At 33.2% G+C, this 16,154-nt stretch overlaps 1 protein-coding gene across 1 annotated transcript in view; it reads right to left on the bottom strand.

The window, feature by feature from the left end:
• LOC134246841 (uncharacterized) overlaps positions 1–15,951 on the bottom strand; it is a gene marked incomplete at its 3' end in the record, with an annotated part of 36,054 nt that extends 20,103 nt beyond the window's left edge. Inside the window, exons 1-24 of the mRNA XM_062729187.1 lie at positions 15,911–15,951; positions 15,766–15,815; positions 11,255–11,551; positions 10,864–10,988; positions 10,625–10,752; positions 10,274–10,498; positions 10,006–10,050; positions 9,771–9,857; positions 9,371–9,467; positions 9,053–9,159; positions 8,155–8,312; positions 7,701–7,847; positions 7,399–7,544; positions 6,967–7,199; positions 6,529–6,747; positions 6,234–6,321; positions 6,010–6,120; positions 4,739–4,816; positions 3,077–3,236; positions 1,889–2,046; positions 1,445–1,551; positions 1,161–1,260; positions 555–683; positions 108–260 (exon numbers count right to left, since the gene is read on the bottom strand). Of these exons, the coding sequence (XP_062585171.1) occupies positions 108–260; positions 555–683; positions 1,161–1,260; positions 1,445–1,551; positions 1,889–2,046; positions 3,077–3,236; positions 4,739–4,816; positions 6,010–6,120; positions 6,234–6,321; positions 6,529–6,747; positions 6,967–7,199; positions 7,399–7,544; positions 7,701–7,847; positions 8,155–8,312; positions 9,053–9,159; positions 9,371–9,467; positions 9,771–9,857; positions 10,006–10,050; positions 10,274–10,498; positions 10,625–10,752; positions 10,864–10,988; positions 11,255–11,551; positions 15,766–15,781 (3,114 nt within the window). The remainder of the gene's footprint in view (positions 1–107; positions 261–554; positions 684–1,160; positions 1,261–1,444; positions 1,552–1,888; positions 2,047–3,076; positions 3,237–4,738; positions 4,817–6,009; positions 6,121–6,233; positions 6,322–6,528; positions 6,748–6,966; positions 7,200–7,398; positions 7,545–7,700; positions 7,848–8,154; positions 8,313–9,052; positions 9,160–9,370; positions 9,468–9,770; positions 9,858–10,005; positions 10,051–10,273; positions 10,499–10,624; positions 10,753–10,863; positions 10,989–11,254; positions 11,552–15,765; positions 15,816–15,910) is intronic.
• Between the last annotated feature and the right edge of the window lie 203 nt (positions 15,952–16,154).

The following is a 16,154-nucleotide window of genomic DNA, read 5'->3' as shown; positions in this document are numbered from 1 at the left end:
AAACTTAGCCTGCGTTTCAATTTTTATATCCCTTCATGGTGTAATTTAGAAGTTTGTGGTAGTTTAAGACTTTGAGTAGCTGAATTTTTGACAAACTAACAACTCACCAGTTTGTTTGAGGTCTGAGGGTTGAGTTTTTTGTCCAAGGAATAGACCTCTACGTAAACTTCGTAGATCCGATTTCCTGCCAGTCCAGTGATGTTAAGGCTATTGTTATTGGGCGGGAACATTTCACAGTACCTCACACCATTCAGGAAAATCTGATCAAAAACACAAATAACAATCTCAATTAAATCTCAATTTTTTCAAAATCTTAATTATATTTGTGAATTTTTTAAAGATAATGAAATCATTAGCATCTTTATAAAATTTTTGTGGTACAGTTAATTTCAGAGGAAGAAGGAAATTAATTTGAATGCATGTACTTGCAAAGCTGGTCAAAAGAAAAGTGTACAATATAACTAATTAAAAATGTCCTCCAAACTAGTTAAACTATGTAAAACTTCATCTGAAATACATTAAAATGAAATAAAAACAAAGAATGGCCATTTTACCTGGTAACCTTTGATGAGTTTCTTCTGGACAGCATTTGGTTCCTCCCAGAACACCTCCATGACCCCGGGGTCAGTAAAGCAGGCCTTAATGGTTGGGGCACAACTCCACCAGTCCCAGTTATCATTTTTCTATTGAAAATAAAGGGGAGAGAACCATCAAAACTTTTTGATGTTTTTTTATGTTATCTTTAGTTTACCGTATATACTCGCCTATAAGTCGTTTTTTTTGGAGTTGATAACTGGTCCTAAACTCTGTGTCCGACTTATAGGCGAGCTATAAAAATAATGGTATTATATGCATCTGAAATATAACTTTTCATTTTAGGCAGACCGACTTACAGGCGAGTATATACGGTAAGTAACTTTTCCTCCTATATTCTAAACTTTATACTTAACTTTTCCGTTTCAATTAAACTGAAACCGAAAAGTTAATAAGAAGAAAAAAACATTGATGTGTGTATTGCAGAACTATGGGGAATCTGAAATTGATCGTTCTGTGTCTATTATACAGTATAACAAAAACTGGCATAAATCAAATATTGTTTTTTCTTCTTTATAAAAAGCTTGGGATTACCACCCATGATTATACACAAATCATTGTTTTACCTGTGGAGTCTGTCTCTTCTCCTCCTTCTGGTCGGTAGACGTCTCCGTTTCTGAGGAACTTTCCTCCATTGTGCCCTCTTTGGCCAAAACCCAGTATCGCCTACAATAAATATAACAAAATGGTACACTTGTGAAAGTTACCTGTCCAGTAAATGAAAGGTAAATGGCCAGTAAACGAAAGGTAAATGGTATTCAAAATATCGACATTTTGGATCCCATTGTTAAACTGAGCAGTATAGTTAAAAATAAAAAATACATGCTTTGCCTAAGCCCAGGTTACTTACTTTGAGGTAAAAATGGAGCTATTGAGAAGTCCTTCCTTTACTGCCATAGCTCTTATAAAACACAGACCATGTTTCTTTAGAATGACACCTTTCTCTGGGTTGTATAGCTAGAGAAAAAACACACAAGATTTTATGCAACAGAAAACATTGGAAATTTTATCTTTCAGGGCCTAGATTTGTATGGATTATAAATCTTAAGGACAAATCTTCATGTCTGCCATTGCTAAGCAAATCTATCTTCTTTCCTGGAGAGTTCTTTAGTCATTGATTGCTGTATAATATATCACCTATCACTTAAATTTCCCTTGTTAGAAAATCTATATCATGATCGATTTAAAAATCAATATTTTGCAAATGATAACAATTAATTTAAAAATGACTTTTTAACCATTAATCTTTGACCTCCATATTGATTGGCTGATAAGAAATTTAAGCATTTCTTACCTTTGCCGATTCAATGTGAAGTTCAGGTGGGGATCCATCAGTGGTGTAGAAAATTTTGGATCCGAGTGTTTCACAGGTCAGTTCTATTTTGCTGAATTGATCGACAGTGCCTCCATTCAAGGAGTTTGGAGCTATGGAGGGCTCCTTTACATGATCAGCTGAAAAGGGTGAAAAAGATTTAATGCAGCACACAAATTATATCAGTCTTCTATTTACTATGATATATGGCAATGGATACATGTATTATAATTTCTTTGTCTTTTCCAAACTACAGCTGACCCAATGGGAATAATACACCATACCCCCACAAAACACTTAAAGTGTTAACAGGAATTCAAAATGATACCCCGACAGGACCCATTCATCTGGGAAGGCAAAAAATGCAGTTAAAGAACACCGAAATTTCAAGAAATTAATTGTTTTTAAAATATGCAAATCATATCTTTTCTGATTTAGTTTTTATAAAAAAAATGACCAAGACAAATTTTTTTTTAAAATATTTCTTTTAAGTTACTTTTCTGGAAAACAGTTTACCCACTGTGTACAACAGTGAATTAATTTTATTTATTATATTTTTCTATTATCAAAATGCGTATTTTTTACCATATTTTTGCCCCTCCATTTATCATGTTCATGGCAAAAACATTTATCTAAGTAGTCCAACAGTTTCAGAGAAGCTTATATTTTTTTTTTCACATCCTATGGCAAAAGTTCAGATAGCACATGCCATTTGAATGTTACAAAATTTAGAGAAATTTTACTTTATTGGAAGGAGCTTTTACAAATTACATTTTTCATAAGCTTTGACACATACATTGCCCTAAAATTTCTACTATCCTATAGAACATGCAGAACAAAGTAAGCAACTTCTAGACTTAATCCTTTCGCTTTAAATATTTTCATAAATAACATAAAAACCCACTTCAAACATTATTACACTCTGCCATCAGTTAATTCAATGCACCAATATCAGACACTCTTAAATATATATATTAAAAGTTACCATGCATGCTAATAAAACAAGTTCCACATATTTTTTAACTTTAATTTCCATAAAAACTGCAAATTAAAAGCACACCACACTGCCTATTTCCTTTATGGCAATGTTCCAGCACTTTGGCATTACTCTATAGATGCATGTTAGCCATTAAAAGCTCCTGAGTATGCAAAATTCCACACCTCTCTTACCATCAACTACAAAAACAGTACAGATTTCATCAGGGGCCCCCTCAGACATAATAAAGTACTGTCCGATCCTATCAAATGTGTGTAAAAACTCTCGATTTTTCTCCAACACGCCACTACGAAAACCTCGGATTCCAGTGACAATTTTTTCCTTGATTGGAACCTATTGAGACAATATGAAAGAAATTAAAAATAATTTTCAAATCAATTTTTTACCTGATGTTATGACGTGAACCGTACAGGAATATCCAGGTGCACCCTGGGAAGCCACGGTGAAACTTCCGAGCTCGTCAAATGTGTAGAGGAAGCTGTTGTTTTTTACCTGCTTGCCACTGTTAAATGATTTTACACCACCAACTACATTTAGGGGTTCCTGTTGGCCAAAAATCATCAGTTAATGAAATATACAAATAATCCTGGAAAGGCACCATAAATGCTGTAGATGAATTTGAAATATTTGCTGTAGTTCGAAAACAGTGTCCATTGTTTGACATAAAAACATGAAAATTAATGATTTAAACTCCTAAAGTCAATTGATGAAGTGCTGAATTGATTTTCTAAGTTTTGCCTCTGATAAGTCCCACTAGTATTAAGGAAAAGTACCATAACTCATAATTCCTCTCATTGGGAAAAAAAGAGAAAATGGTAGGTAAAAGATGAGATGTACATGATTGTTAATGGAAGTAAACCCCTTCTTGAATCAGTACTAGGACAGACTTTGGAAATTTACAAAATAGTATGTGTACAAAAAGACAGTGAAAGAGTTCAGAAATATTAACTATATCCATACTACACTAGTTAGATCATTTAAAAATAATTTAGGAAACTGGGATAAAAAATTATTTATATCGTATAAAATGGGTAATACACGAACAAAAACGTATACTCACATAAATTTTGTACAGAACCTCCAACTTTTGTTGAACACCTACCCTGCACACTTGAATATACCAACAGTGACCTGTACAATGTATATTCATGTTAAGGAGTAACCTTTTTTACATTTGGACATTCCACTGCACGCATGTATATTATAGTCCTCGCTGAAAAATGTCCATATGGATTTTCGCGAGTAAACCCATTGAAGTTGAAGTTGAAGTTGAAGTAAATTATCTTTTTTAAAGTGAAATAATTTGACAATTTAAATACAGATACTTTTAAAGGATATATACATGTAACAAATACACAGGCTAAAATTTTGTTTAATGTTAAATAAATCAGTCTAAAGGAAATTTCAAATTTACTAAGTTAAGATACACATTCTCAAGAAAACAAAATTTGCCCTTCAAGAACAGGTCCATAACCTTCTCTGATGAATGATAATACTACTTGACATTTAATTTCAGGTTCAGGTTCCTATTGGAAGAGTAGTGGTAGAAATATGATAGTACATCCAGGAATATATTATTACAGACAGACTCACTTGTGGATTCATTCTGCCAAAACGGTCCTTGATTAAAAGGATAATGAAAACAATGGTTAATATATTCTAGCTACTAAAATTGTTTTCATGCAGATTTATATCGAATCTGACAGCATAAACTTGCTGAAATAAAACTTTTTATGTAATAACACGTGAAACATAAGTTTGCTATTATTTAATAACTAAAAATAATCAAGTATAATTATTCAATGTAATGAAAATTCAACTCTGGCTTATATTACCTTGCTGTCTGGTGAAGTGACATGGATAATGTTGTGTTCTTCATCTGTGTTAATCCAAGTCCACCTAACACTCTCTCCCTGAAAAAAAAAAAATTAATATATCTACTTGCAAGCCCAACTGAAATTTACATAATTTATCTACATGCAAGTGCACAGTAAAACAGATTGATTTTTTAGACCGTTCCCAAGAACAGAAAATTGTGTTTAGTTATATTTAAATGTAATTTATTATATCTATTAAGTTAACAATATACAGTTATTGACTGGGTATGAGGGCAACATATGATTTGTTGGACCTGAAGGTGAAAATGTTGCCCGAGGCCGGAGGCCAAGGGCAACATTTTCATCTTCAGGTCCAACAAATCATATGTTGCCCGAATCCCAGTCTATAACTGTTTTGTTATACCCTTCACTGCTCACTTAAGATTGATCAATTTTATCAAAACATGCTAGACTATCAATTATTTTATATGGAAAATTATGGCTTCTTCAGTATATATAAAACATCAAGCGAGAAAGAACAAAATCAATTATAAATCTATTATATCACAAAAAATACTTATCACAAAACATACTCTTCCCTTCTACCTTACCTTGCTGTTAGCAACAACTCTTAATAGCTCTTAACTTCGGCTATTTTCGCGTCGCTGATATTGAACGATGATTATTAATTGTGACGTAACAGACGAGTGACGTTGCGGTCTAACAATTCTTATGTAAGACCGGTCAATAGTGAAATTGTTAGACTGATGTAATAAACATTTCTTTTGTTGGACTTTTTATTAGCAATAATTATATAGAAGGATATTTATAAGGGTATAACAATATGTTTCAAAGCCCCAAGGACGGAAAACATTGCACAGTGAGCAACAATTCATTGTAAGCATGTTTCACTTTATGGGTTTTACTGTACTTCATCCTCACTGTTTAGCTGAAATTGTTGTCTGATGAAAGCTATCCTTTAAAAAGACTAAAACACTTTGAAGGACAAATTGAAGCCAGTTACTGACTGTTAAAATGTCAGTTCCCATACAATAAAATTCACTTTACTCTGTTAAAAGGATTTTTTTTAGTTATAAAGAAGCAATGTCTTCTCCCTATCTCTAATATCATAGCAATTTGTATGCTGATATAAAGAACTTTGGTATATATAAGGAACTAGAATTTCACATTATCAGGACTTATATTTAACAAATCTTTTACTGTATGTCAATTTTGATCAAAAACAAAACCATACACCATTTAAACATTATTATAGAGTCTTCCCCTACCTTCTGTACATAAACAAAATGTGGATGGAACCCTTCCTTGTCCACTTTGATGACTGTGTTGTCATAACGCTCATCACTGATGACACTGCTGAACCTCACATCCTCCAGGTACTAAACAAGCAAAAATTAAACTTTTACTGATCTCACCCATGTTCCAATGGAAAAATATATGCAATTATTACTGTAATTTATGTGTAATTGGCAAAATTAATGGTAATACTTACATTTTCTATATTTTTCTTTTGTTTGTTGAAGGATTTGCTGTAGAAATGCATCACTCCTGTTTTGTCAATAGCTTTGCTCAAACAAGACCTAAAAATAAATGAATCAATCTTTACATCTTTATAATGAATTTCATGACAGTTTTCGCCATAATGTTGTAAAGCCATTTTATAGATTAACATTTATTTTGTAGACCCAAGACAGACAAATTAGAGTCAACTTAAAACTTCAGACAGACCCATTGTTAGAGAAATGGCAAGAGAAACAGAAGAAAGAAGAGAAATGGTGAAATCTGACCTTGGGCTGACTTCCTCACACTGCAGGTCAGGTGTAACTTGGTCAGGGTGGGTGATTTCGAGCACGTTCTCTTTCTGTGGTTTGCTGAAGATCCAGCATACGATGTCGTGAACTTTGACAGAGATGGGGTCAGGACGTATAATGGGCCCCACCTCCACCTCGTGAACCACTGGCTGTGTAGTCACCACCACGGCTCCAAATATCTTTGGTAAACTTTGACTACAGAAAGTAAAATTTTCTTTTGTTAAATCGATATTTGAATATTTCATATGTGGACACTTTCTAACTAAGAGGATGAAATGTATAAATCTATATACTGTTCTACCATCAATTTATATAGATTTAATGATTTTTTTTGACAAAAAAGTAGCAATTCTAAAAAAAAAAAACAATTACATTTGTACCTACAACCTAACATATAAAGCGATCTTTTCTCACCTTTTATAGTAAAACACTCCTGGAAATTCGAAAGTATGTACGAATGCTGAGGGTGAGTCGCGAGGCATGCCACTGCAGAACCCCCCGGGGATAGGGTCGCCCTGATGGGACACCTGTATGACATTGTGCTGCTTCTTAGTGCTCTGCCAGACCCACCAGACCCGGTCATTGGGTCGGACCGACATGATGACCTTCTGTTCCGGTCCACTGTCTGTCAGGTGAATCGTGTGATTCTAAGAATAAGAACAGGAAAATATTTATGCTTAAAATAAAAGAAAAATCAAAGACGTATCTAAATGACCCCAAAAATTTTTTTCTTGAATATTTTTGTTAATCAATTTTTAAAGATATTGATTTTTTTTTTTACATATAATGAAAGCTGCAATAATGCATTGGCCCTTTATAAGGGAAAAAACTCTATACGACACTAACCTTTTCTCCTGGGCTGACGATCACCGAACACACCGTCGAGTTCCGTACCCTGTACTGATACACTCCTGTTGTGGAATAAAATACTGTCGCAAATCCCACATCTGTGATCAGTTTAACAGTCTCTTCATCTGGGTGCTGGTATTTAGCTGTAAATAAAAAGATACCAATAAATAGAATGTTGATCTATATTATGCATTAAAGACTGCAGTACGAAATATGCCAACATAAATAGTTGGATATTTAAAACCTTTGGAGCTTGTGAACTTTTTTCTACAGTATTTAAGATCATCTTGTTGACTTACATTCATCCTCTGGAGTGGAGGGTCGCTTCGTTGCTGGATTCAGACATTTTTCTACCTCCCTCAGTAAAACAGGGACATTTTTCTTAGAAAACAGAATGGGGTTCCACCAAAACCAGATTCTCTCCCCTGTTCTGATTCTTACAACATCTGTTCAAATTAAAAGGCATAAAAAATAATATGATGGAAGATTTTATAATGTAAAATCACTTTTTACCTTCGGATCAAATTTTTGTGGTTTCTGGAAAAATTATTAGTTCAATGGGATTTTGATTTCTTGGTTAAAAGAAAGGAATTATAAAACAGTTCATAATTTTCATAAGGGATATGAATTTGTGGTTCTCTTCATGCCACGTAAACAACGAAAATTATACCACATGAAAATTTGTGATTTCACAGTTCCTATCCTTAATTTTTATTTGAATTGAGCTGCACTTTAAATTTACTGTGGCCTTACCTGGTTCAAACCCATCTTCTTTGATCATTACCCTGTGTTCCTTTGGTTTGGGTTTGACGATCACAGTACCAATGTACTCCGCTGCTTCCTGGAAGTTCTGATCAGAGTAATAGAACACACCAGGCTCTGTAAACACGTGGGACAGCAGACCCTGCTTACTGGTAAATAGTTCAAAACAGTTCATTTATTAACTCACATATATTGCATGATGAGTCATTTCTTCAATATTAATGACAACATTCTGGAGATATAATGTTAGACACCTCTCTTTTTTTCAAGCATTTTTTTTTCAAGAAACTTATAATCCTTTGGATTTATGTGTTTATATACAGTATTTCCCCTACCTTGGTTGACTGAGTACATTTACAGTATTTCCCCTCCAATGTTTGAACAAGTATGTTTACAGTAATTTTCCTGGGTTGACTAATTATGGTAACAGTATTCCCCCTTCCTTGGTTGACTTAGAATGTTTACAATATTCTGCCTACCAGTGGTTGATTATGCATATTTACTGTACTTCTCCTACCCTGGTTGACTAAAAATGCATACAGTATTTCCCACACCTTGGATGACTAAGTATGTTTACAGTATTTCCCTAACCTTGGTTGATCTAGTATGTTTACAGTATTTCCCCTTTCTTGGTTGACTAAGTATGTTTACAGTATTTTCCCCTACCTTGGATGACTAAGTATGTTTACAGCATTTCCCCTACCTTGGATGACTAAGTATGTTTACAGTATTTCCCCTACCTTGGATGATTGAGTATGTTTACAGTATTTTCCCCCTACTTTGGTTGACTAAGTAAGTTTACAGTATTTCCCCTACCTTGGTTGACTATATAAATTTACAGTATTTTTTCTACCTTGGTTGACTGAATAAGTTTAAGTATTTCCCCTACCTTGGTTGACTCCACCTGAAGCCGTTCTGAACCGGTTGATACGGTTCCTCATCATCCTGGTTTAAGGTCGGTGCCTCTATCTGGTATACACAGTGGTGTTTCTTGCACTGCGAAAAAAATTGATAAAAATAAAAAATTATTGACATTGTGTCTGAAATTTTGATTTGGTGGTCTCTTTACAAATTGAAAATGAAAATTTTTTGAAATCTGAACTTTGACTACTTATATTTTTTTTTTACGATTAATACGGAATGAGAAACATTTTTTTTTTACAATTAATTTTATTATTTTATGTATTTAGTAAAATTTAAAATCTACCTTGAATTTGTCCCAGTACCACCAGACCCTGTCCCCGGTCTCTATCAGTAACACGGGGGGATGGAAGGCTCGGTCTGATATCTCCACCTTATACTCCCTGTGGTGGGTTATCAAATGTATTAACAAAGAATTCAATGAAATTTTAAAGAACTATCATGAACATTGTTTTAGATGGCATAATCTACGAGATTAAAACTGAATTTCTTAAAAGGTTCTGTGACTTGTGCTTTTGTTACTACATGTACATATTAACAATTATTTCCATGTTCACTCAATTTTTGCTGTTTTCTTAGTTTGAAAAAGCTCACAAATTATTTTCCTCAAAACCAAGAAAATTCGGCACCACAAAAAAATGATTATGCAGTAATTTTTTTCAATAGGTAATTCTACATTTAATTACCTGATACTTTGCCTGACTCTGACCACACAGAAATGTTGCTTGTGAAGTTCAGAACTTTCTGTCTGGAAAAAATATATTCCTGGACGCCTGATAAAAAGAAAAGCACACAAGTTTTCAGTTTCTTTTTCTTGTATTTTTTTTAAATGCATTTATTTCTCCTATTCCAAATACACCATAAGCAATCAATTACTATAACTAATATTGATTATATCGTAGTTATGCAAATCATACTCACGGAAATTTTTTGGAGAAGTTTCCTGTGATTGTTCTTACAACATTGCTGGAAAAATATAACATAACATGAACTTACATAGTACTATAAATAAGTCCCAACAAATTAGTTTAATAACAAAGCAAACTTTAAAAAATCCAAACCTGGTACTTTGCTGTTTAAATAATTCTGTATATTAGTTTTTACAGCAAAAAATCCAAACCTGGTACTTTGCTGTTTAAATAATTCTGTATATTCTTTAGAGATTCTTTTTTAGACATAAAACACCTACCTTGCCCCATCAGGCCATTGAGTTTTGACAAACACCCCTTTGTCAAACAGATAATTTACTTCTTGTACAGAGTGAGGCACGGTACAGTCCTTCCACGACCACTCAACTGTGTCCCCCTGGTCAACGGCAATAATTTGGGGGTTAAAACCGTCATCTGTCACGCCCGCCCTCAATGGCAGACGTCGTCTTACAATCACAGTCAGGGGGGTACAGCGTATCTTAGACCTAAAACAGAAAAGAATGTCTGAAAACATAAAAATTAAGTTGTACTCTGAATGACTCCCTCAACTCTACTCAAAATGCCACTAAGATGAATTTTCATCACAATATGACTTTTATCTTCAAACTTACACTGCAAATTTATATTCTCCTTCTAAATTGAATTGCTGAATATAGTTGTCTTGTTTGTCCTTGACCTTGGCATCTTTGGAACCAAATCCACCAATCACAGGTCTCAGGTTGTCACCATCATGGATCACCTAAGTAACCAAATCAATCAAAGACTTATTCAGTAACAGCAAAGTCTTTATTGGGAAACTTCAGAGGACCAAAAATTAAAGTAAACCAAATAACTTGGAAATATTTATAACCTGGACAATCTCCAGGGTCTTTCTGCCTCCCTTTTCAAACAAAACACCTTGACCTTCCATAATGATGACCTCTGGCACTGTGAACCCTGTATCCATGACATCCACTCTAGCACACTGAACTCCCTCTATTGTTGAAATAAAAATCAAACATGTTTGATTTAAGATAGAAGAGCAGCATGTCTCAATTTTACCTTTTAACGTTTACTGTGAAAACTTCATTTCCGTTCATGCTTAAATAAAACTGTAATCCTGTTTTTAACTTTCTACATTGTAACAGCTTTAAAAAGATAATCCAACAGATAATTTTTATCTCTACAATACTTTGAGAAGGCAAATAATATTTTGGGAAATAAAAGGATGCCGACAAACAAATAAACCCCAATAAACTAACCGACATATTTCATTTTACTGGTATCCACCTCCTCCCCATCCATCTGTGCCAGATTTCGGGAACCTCTTTGACTGAGGTCCGTTGTTTTGCTCGCCGGCTCCTCCATGGTTGCTTGGGAAGGACCCTCCTCTTCTTGATCCAGGGGGTCAGTCCCTGTGTCAACTCTCTCAGGACGTTCCTCTTCCTGGTCTGGGGGGTTGGTCCCTACTTCAGCTTTTGTTGTAGTAGCCTCCTCCTCTTGTTCTAAGGGACTGGTCCCGGCTTCAACTTTTGTTGGAGGGGTCTCCTCTGGTTCTTCTACAAAATAAAGAAACAATTACCATTCTTAATTATCTCTTACTCATAAATCTAATTTTGATTAAATTATAGGACATTTGATTAAAATTATATTATAGAACTTCTCTAACTTAATAGATGATTTGCTTTCCTTGCCAATTTTTAAAATTTTTAATATTATTTGCAATCATTTATTTAGGGAAAAGAATTGCACTACATGTACTTCTTCTCAGAAAGAACTAAATGTTCATAAAAATCATTATTTTCATTTTGAAACTTCTACCGCTGTAACTATAACTTGTCATAAACCCAGCAAAATGTTTACTGATAAAAGCAGAGTACTACCTACTTGTTATGTAGAATTTGTTTGCATGAACTTGACGTTTTACAGAGTGAGTTTTGTCCTAACTGAATACCAGATATCATCAGTAGATTATTTAAATCGGCCTATAAAAAAAAAAATGTTTGTTTCCGCTTTCAGGCTGAAAAAATATAGGGTAGGTAGGTAGGCAATTTTTTTTTTTTTTGAAAAAAATTTTTTTGCTTCTTTAATCAAAACGTGTATAGAAGTAACATTAATGACAAAAGAAATGGTGTTTTCAAGCATTACTGTGACTTAACTTATAATAGAAAGGTCACACCCAAACTTCTTTCTGTCTTGAAAAGCTTGCAAAGTTGGAGGCTATAATTCCCTAGTTGATATCTTGCTCATCATGGGACAAAAGCATTAAAAAAATATTTAGGGTCGGCACTATAAATTAGGGTCGGTCGGGAAAGCGGAAACGAACATATTTTTTTTCTAGGCCATATCAGAATCAAAAGAGAATTTTTTTTAATACATTGGGTAATTTGGGTTCAAAGGATTTTCATTCAAACTTAATTTCATGTAGTACATACACATTGCAGTTTGATACATGTATATTATTCAATCACATTATCTCAAATTTCATGTGTAATAGATGTATACAATAAAAATAAGATGCAGCTTTTTGTTACTTCATTCAGTGTAGAAAATAAATATTGTTGTGAAGATATAGGTATGATTTACGTTGTGGATGAGAGAAAAAGAGAGAGAAATTTAACTTTCAGCCAAACAATTGTTTAGTGGATATCAAAGGATTTCACTGAAGTGAGAGTAAACATCTTAATTTTGGGTACACAATGAGATAAATAATATACACTTGAAGTGTTTTCTGTTATCAAGAAATAAATACCTAAAATGTAGATAAAGCAAAATATCCACAAAACAAGCACACCTCTTGGTAACCCAACTATTAGACTAGTTTTCTCTAAGCAGACATACTGAGAAAAAAATTGCAATCTATGCGATTTCAATTTTAATGTGCACTTTAAAACTACCAATTAACTGATTATGCATTACAAAGAGAGCAGGCAGCTACACAGCCTTAAATCAATATTGTAACAATGGTAACTTATATCGATATCTTGAAAAGATGAAGCTGCTATCAATCAAACCGCCAAATTTTGCTATATGTTAAATGGCATCTACTTTATTAATTAAATAATACTTTCTTGCACTATCTGTGAAATAATCCAGCTAAGTGCATACTTATACTAAACAAATAATAGCATGACATTTTGATGAATGACATGGTTAGATTTATTGTCTTTTTAAAATGCACCAGTTAATATATAATAATTTGAAAGACATTTAATTATTTGTAATAGTGTTGTTCTTAAAAACTACAAGATTTATATAGTTAAATATAATGCTCTAAGTAAACAGGGTGCTATTATATTAAAAGCAAAATATTGGTATTTTACTGAATACTGTAGAGGTACTTTTTTCACTGGGTCATAATTCCGCGGAATCTCAATTTCTGTTTGATCCATGGGTAGAAAATTACACAGATTTCTTAGACTGTTACTACATGCCTTACATTTACATTAAGTACGCTTGGACAAAACTCCGTGGAAAATTTGTGACCGCGTACATAGCGTAAATTAATACCATGCGGAAAAATGTACTTCTACAGTATGTAAATTTATTCTTCAAACATCAAAAATACAGTGTATCATTGCTCCTTCTCGTGTTCCAATCCTACTTCCCTAAATTTGAACCCTTACATTATTGTATTCTTTGCATCATCCCTCCCTCGTCCTGAATTTCTAGATGGTCATTTCAGTATATTTTGTATATTTTAAAGCCGCTTGGTCCAATTCTAATTGCTAAAAATATAGATTCGTTTTTCTTTTTGAAAAATAATTGTCCATAAATTATTTCAACTTTTGTCAAATCATATCCCCAAAGTCTTTTTCTTTTTAAAGATATCAAAATTCAAAAGTTAAAAAAAATAAATTTTTGTTAGGTCACACAAAAAATAATCCTTTGTTGACATTTGTTGACCTTGCGTGAAATCACCTTCAAAAAATTAAATTTATCGCTTACATGTGTAACTCATGAAGAACAAACCCGAGCATTTTTTCCACAACAAAGTGTACATGGGCAATATTCTAGCCCTCGTTACTAAACTCCCTTTTTAAAAAATCTTTAAAAATATCTGATTTTCCTTTATTCTGTAAATATGCATATTAATATAAAAATTACTATGGATTATATTCAATTTAAATTTCTTAATTTTTAAAAGATATATCATGACTTAGGATTCTATTAATGGAAAAAAATACTCGGGTTTGAATTCTCTTCATAACTAGATATAGCCGATAAAAGTATTTTTTTCAAAGGTGACTTCAAAACAGATCTTAACTTCCCGTCAGGAACTGCTGTTTGTCAACAAGGTTTTTGGTCTCTGTTTTCCATGTAAGGATTGTTGTAATAAACTATTAAATCAATCTTATGATTAATTTTTATATATTATTTATGTAATGACATACTTTTATTTTTTAAGATAATATGTGCCTGTTTCGGATGAAGCGGCTTTAAACCAGAACTCACAGTCCAAAAGAGACAAATACCCCCCCCCCCCCCCCACACACACACACACTAGTTTTTTCAGAGAAGGTGCCAAGTCACTAATACTAGTATTTGTGTTCAAAATTTGTTTAAGCATTTAAAGTGAAAATTTACTGGTAATTGATCATTACATATTTTTAATAAATGAAACTAAGACATAGCCTAAAAAACATCAATATTGATGATACAGGCTGAACACAAATTATAAACTTTTTCTTTTAGTGACCTTGAGAGTGCAGGAATGACCTTGGGTCAAAGTCATGACACACCCTCAGGTCTCAAGTAATCTTTGTGTATAATGGGATTCATCTAGGATTCATTGTGTTTATCCATTTGAAAGATATATACCAGGTATGAGTTAATAAACTTTTCTTTCAGTGACCTTTAACTTGCAGAAATGACCTTGGATAAAGGTCATATCACACCCTCAGGTCATAAGCAATCTTTGTGTGAAGTAGTAGATTCCAATCTTTTGCATAAGGAAGATTTGATGAAACATGAATTATGAACTTTTTCCTTTAGTCACCTTGAACCCAGTGTTTATCCATAAGAAAGAATATGGTCCAGACATGAATTGATGAACTATTTCTTTCACTTACCTTGAACTTGCACAAATGACCTAGTGTCAAGGTCATATCACACCCTCAGATAATAATAAACCCAACAAGCTTATCCATAAGAAAGATATGGACCAGACACAAATTATGCACTTTTTCTTTTAATGCATGACCTTGAACTTGCACAAATATATTTTACTCTAGGTCATGACAAACCCTCAGGTCATAAGCAATCTTTGCCTAAAATGGAAACTCACAAGTTTATATATATTAAGAACATATTATGGACCAGACAAGATATATGAAATTTTTCTTTCAGTGACCTTGAACATGCCAAATGACCTTGTGCTTAGGTCATGACACACAGTTAGGTCATGAGCAATCTTTGTATGAAGTAACAGATTTTAATATTCTGGCCTCCATAAGAAAGATATGGATCGGACACTTTTGCACAAACAGAAAAGCTGTTTCCAAACTTTATTTGAGGGGGGTACATGTATAACAAGTTTTACTAGCCAATATAAATATCTGAAAAGTCTATGAAAAGGCATATTTAGCAAAATGAGTTTAGCAAAATGTGACTGTTCCCCTAAATTAGACTACGAACATACATGTCACTCATCACACTTAATTAATGGTTTAATTTCCTTATATAACACAACAATCTACTTTCTATTTAGTTAGCTTATTACACGTATATATATATATTATAATTCTATACAAAAACATTTACACATATTTACCTTGAACAGTTTCCATAGTTTGTATATTTATATTCCAGACACTTAAAAACCTGTTAAATTCCAACAAATATTTAAGAATTTAAAAAAATTCCTCCATATTTTAAAATATTTTGGGTGTTAATTAGTATGACTAATATTCATTCACCTTTATTGATAGTACACAAGCAAGCTGCTGCCATTAGAAACCCTATCAAATTGTAGCTCGAGATAGGAAATTAAAACAGAAATTTTAAATCGGAACTTTCACGTAAGAGTCCTAGCTTCCACCTATACCTACATGACCGAGAAATCTTTGCACTGCAGATCTATACCCGTTTGAAAGTGTGTTTGATATAGCGACAAGTTTTGGATTGATGTATCAATGGCTAGATATCTAGTCAAACAAGCTG

Source organism: Saccostrea cucullata, unplaced genomic scaffold, assembly GCF_032062105.1.
Source record: "Saccostrea cucullata isolate Sc308-1 unplaced genomic scaffold, CSIRO_AGI_Scuc_v1 ctg3027, whole genome shotgun sequence".
Classification (NCBI taxonomy): Eukaryota; Metazoa; Mollusca; class Bivalvia; order Ostreida; family Ostreidae; genus Saccostrea; species Saccostrea cuccullata.
The sequence above is the reverse complement of the archived record's forward strand: the minus strand, read 5'-3'. Positions and strand labels throughout refer to the sequence as shown.